The sequence below is a fragment of the Benincasa hispida genome, chromosome 2 (assembly GCF_009727055.1).
Source record: "Benincasa hispida cultivar B227 chromosome 2, ASM972705v1, whole genome shotgun sequence".
In the NCBI taxonomy this organism is placed as follows: Eukaryota; Viridiplantae; Streptophyta; class Magnoliopsida; order Cucurbitales; family Cucurbitaceae; genus Benincasa; species Benincasa hispida.
This window is the reverse complement of record NC_052350.1, coordinates 44,574,378-44,577,776: the sequence shown is the minus strand read 5'-3', so window position 1 is coordinate 44,577,776 and position 3,399 is coordinate 44,574,378. Positions and strand designations below refer to the sequence as shown.

Here is a 3,399-nt window from a genome sequence, read left to right as displayed (position 1 = left end):
ACATCTAGATGTGTATAAGAGACAGGCCCCAAGATTGGGAGCGTACCTGTCACCATTCTTCCCGAGTGCTCAGCTTCCTGACGACTGGTGGCATAGACCCGACCCTACTGCTGCTGTCGTTTTGAACAACCCTGATGTGAATTCGGGGCCTGACCCACCGCACTTCCGAAACCACTACTAGGGCATTGGTCTGCCGTATGCCCTATTTGCTTACATCTGAAAGAAGTCCCTTTGCCAATCAAACAGCATCCTCAATGACGCTTCCCACATGACTTGCACACCGGCCTTTCCCTCCAAACTCCTTCTAAAGTAGTAGCCTGCTGTTGGGTGTGCCCTATTGACATGCTTGTACTTTGGACCTTCTATAGAGGTCCCGAAGCTTTCTGCTCAACCTTCCTCTTCTGACCAGGGGCCGGTTCCTCCATCAGGGACTTTAGGAACTCTATCCCTGAAGGACAACCCACACGTGCTACCGCTCGGAAGGCTGCGACGTAGGTGGGAGGCTCCAGAGCTTGCACAATGCCTCGCACCCTGTCTCGGAGTCCTTGCACAAACCTTTCAGCCCTCTTTGCTTCAGTAAACACTAGATCAGGGTCGAAGCAAGGTAATTTGTCAAACTCCTACTTATACTCTTCTACTATCAAGGTCCCCTGCTTTTTGTACCTCATATGAGCAGAGAAGTACTTCTCGTAAAACCGCTCCTTAAACTAGTCCTACGTGGCTTGGCCTCCACTGGCTTATATCATTCTCTCAGTCGAGCGTCACCAACGCTTGGCATTATCGATGAGAACGAAAGCGATACACTGCAGCTTCTGCTCCTCTGGACACCTCATTTACTGAAAGATCCCCTTAACAGTGGACAACCACAATTCTGCATTTGTGGGGTTTTTCAGGGACCTGTTAAATTTTGGGGGATCATACTTCTTAAAATCTCGCAGGTATCCAGCTTCTAAAGAAGGGCCTGCCACGGTCCGACTCATGGCCATGTCTTGATTATGAATTGGTGGTAACGGGACTGACGAGGATGACGCCTGTTGTGACTGTGCATGCTGAGCTATCTGCTCGGCCACCATGCCCCTTAGTTGTCCTACCACGGTTTGTGTAACGATGTTCCTAATAGCTACAGCCATAGCCATATATTCTACTGGAATTTCTGAGGATGACGATCCTGACGGGGGCACAGTCAAAGCTCGGGGCCCGCTCTTTGGTCTAACCTTTCGCCAAGTTGACCTAGAGGGGTCACGAGGTGGCGGGTCTCGCACCTATTGGCTCTGCACCTCGGGTTCTTGTTGGTTAGGGTCCAGCTCCCCAACTACTTTCTTACCTCGACTGCCCCTTCCTCTAGTTCGTGGCGCCATACCTTGTGACCAACATACCTGGCAATGACGAAAGATCCATTTGTGGCCATAAGGAACATAATAGACTCATGATGTAAGTCAGTCTACGGAACATAAAACGACTCTGATTCCAACTGTAACGACCCTACTTTCCTACTTATTTCTAGGATGCTACTTCATGCATGCATAGCCTTAACCGTACATTTTCTTTTAAACCATCAAATAAAAGAGTCGAATTTTATTTAATAGTGCTCAAATGAGCAAAGATAAGAAAACATAATTAAATAATAATAAATAAACTAAAACAAGAATAAAATGAAATAAAATAAAAATTTACTGTTTGGGGTACCGCTAAACCCAACTTTAAAATGAAAACAATTAAATAGTCAAATAAAATTTTGCATGAGAGTTTAAAACGCCTAACTCCTAAACCAGATTCCAAAAAAAAAAAAACATGGTGTTAAGTGCGGAAGAAGTCAGTCGTCCTAATGGCCAGGTCACAGATCTCTCTTGTCATGCACCAGTTTGTCATTACCCTTACCTGAAAAATAGGGAAGGAAAAGGGTGAGTATAAAAGTATACTCAGCAAGCGGCCCACTCAGTGATCTGTTAGTCTTTCCATTGGACCAAAATGCACAAGGGCATCATAGGCATAGGCATAAGGGGTGAAGCTGAAGGCACGCTTTCATAAGTAGTGACACAAAGGTCACAGGCATAAACACAAGTGGTGATCCTAAAAAAAAAGGACACCGTACATAAGCATAGGGTGTGGGCTCGAAGGTTCACACATGCGATGTTCATAGCCCAATGGTAACACTAACAGCCACTAAAATGTCATATGGACATAAGCATACAATCATGAATCCTGGAGCTAACAGTCATTAACATCTCAGATATAAGCATGCAATCAAGGCCATGAATCAGCATCAAATTTTATTATAGTCTACTCATACACCAAGTCTTATCACAGTCTTCTCATACATCTACCTTAGCACATCATCCTAGTCTACTCATACATCAAACCTTATCACATTATCACAGTCTACTCATATATCAAACCTTATTAATCGCATCGTTTCAAAATTACTTGCAAAATATAATGTCAAGCACAAGATTGCTACTGCCTACCACCCTCAGACAAACGGTAAGGCAGAAATTTCAAATCGAGAAATCAAATCAATTCTAGAAAAAGTCATTAGCACAACACGGAAGGATTGGGCGCAGAGGCTGGATGAAGCACTCTAGGCCTACAGGATAGCATACAAAATGCCTATAGGTATGTCTTCTTACTCATTGTATTTGGTAAAGCATGTCATCTTCCCATAGAATTGAAGCATAAGGCATTTTAGGCAGTAAAGAAGTTGAACATGAATCCATATGCGGTGGGCATTCAACGCAAGCTTCAGCTCAACGAGCTCGAAGAATGGCGATTGAACGCATATGAAAACAACAAGATCTACAAGGAAAAGACAAAGCGTTGGCACGACCAACGCATCAGCAAGAAGGTACTTGTTGTTGGTCAAAAAGTTTTATTGTTCAACTCACGCTTGCGTCTGTTTCCAGGGAAATTGAAATCTAGATGGTCTGGGCCCTTCATAATTAAAACGATATTTCCTTACGGTACTATGGAATTAATGCGAGAAGATGGCACTGATGCATTCAAATTAAACGGCCAAAGGTTTAAGCCGTACTTTGAAGACGAAGTGGAACGCCAAAAGTCGTCTCTTGCGCTACGCGAGACAAGTTGAAGCTCGCGTCGAGGCATCTCTGCGGTTGTAACGCCACATCCTCCAGGGATGCATCTCAACCTTATGTTTAGTTTGTTAGATTAGTTATTTGAAGGTTGTAAGTTGATTAATTTGCCTTTACAAAATTTGGAAATTTGATAGTTTTTCTTTTAGAAAAGTGTATAATTAAGAGTTTGGACGCATTAGACATAAGTCTAACGCAGGGGGTAGTGAAGGGACGCGTCTCGAAAACACAAAACACTCGAGTGTTTTGGCTAAACGACCCTTCCACTTTGCATTAACTGCAAACATCAGGCGCTGCCTGAAGTCAGCTG

General features: G+C 43.8%; 1 protein-coding gene across 1 annotated transcript; it reads left to right on the top strand.

The window, feature by feature from the left end:
* Positions 1 to 2,704: 2,704 nt before the first annotated feature.
* On the top strand, positions 2,705 to 3,085 carry LOC120072121. The gene has a single exon (XM_039024533.1). The coding sequence runs from the start codon at positions 2,705 to 2,707 to the stop codon at positions 3,083 to 3,085; it is 381 nt and encodes a 126-aa protein (XP_038880461.1).
* The last annotated feature ends 314 nt before the right edge of the window (positions 3,086 to 3,399 follow it).

Excerpts from the sequence above, each read along its gene's own strand:
- LOC120072121 (XM_039024533.1), top strand. The coding sequence starts at position 2,705 with ATGAATCCATATGCGGTGGGCATTCAACGCAAGCTTCAGCTCAACGAG.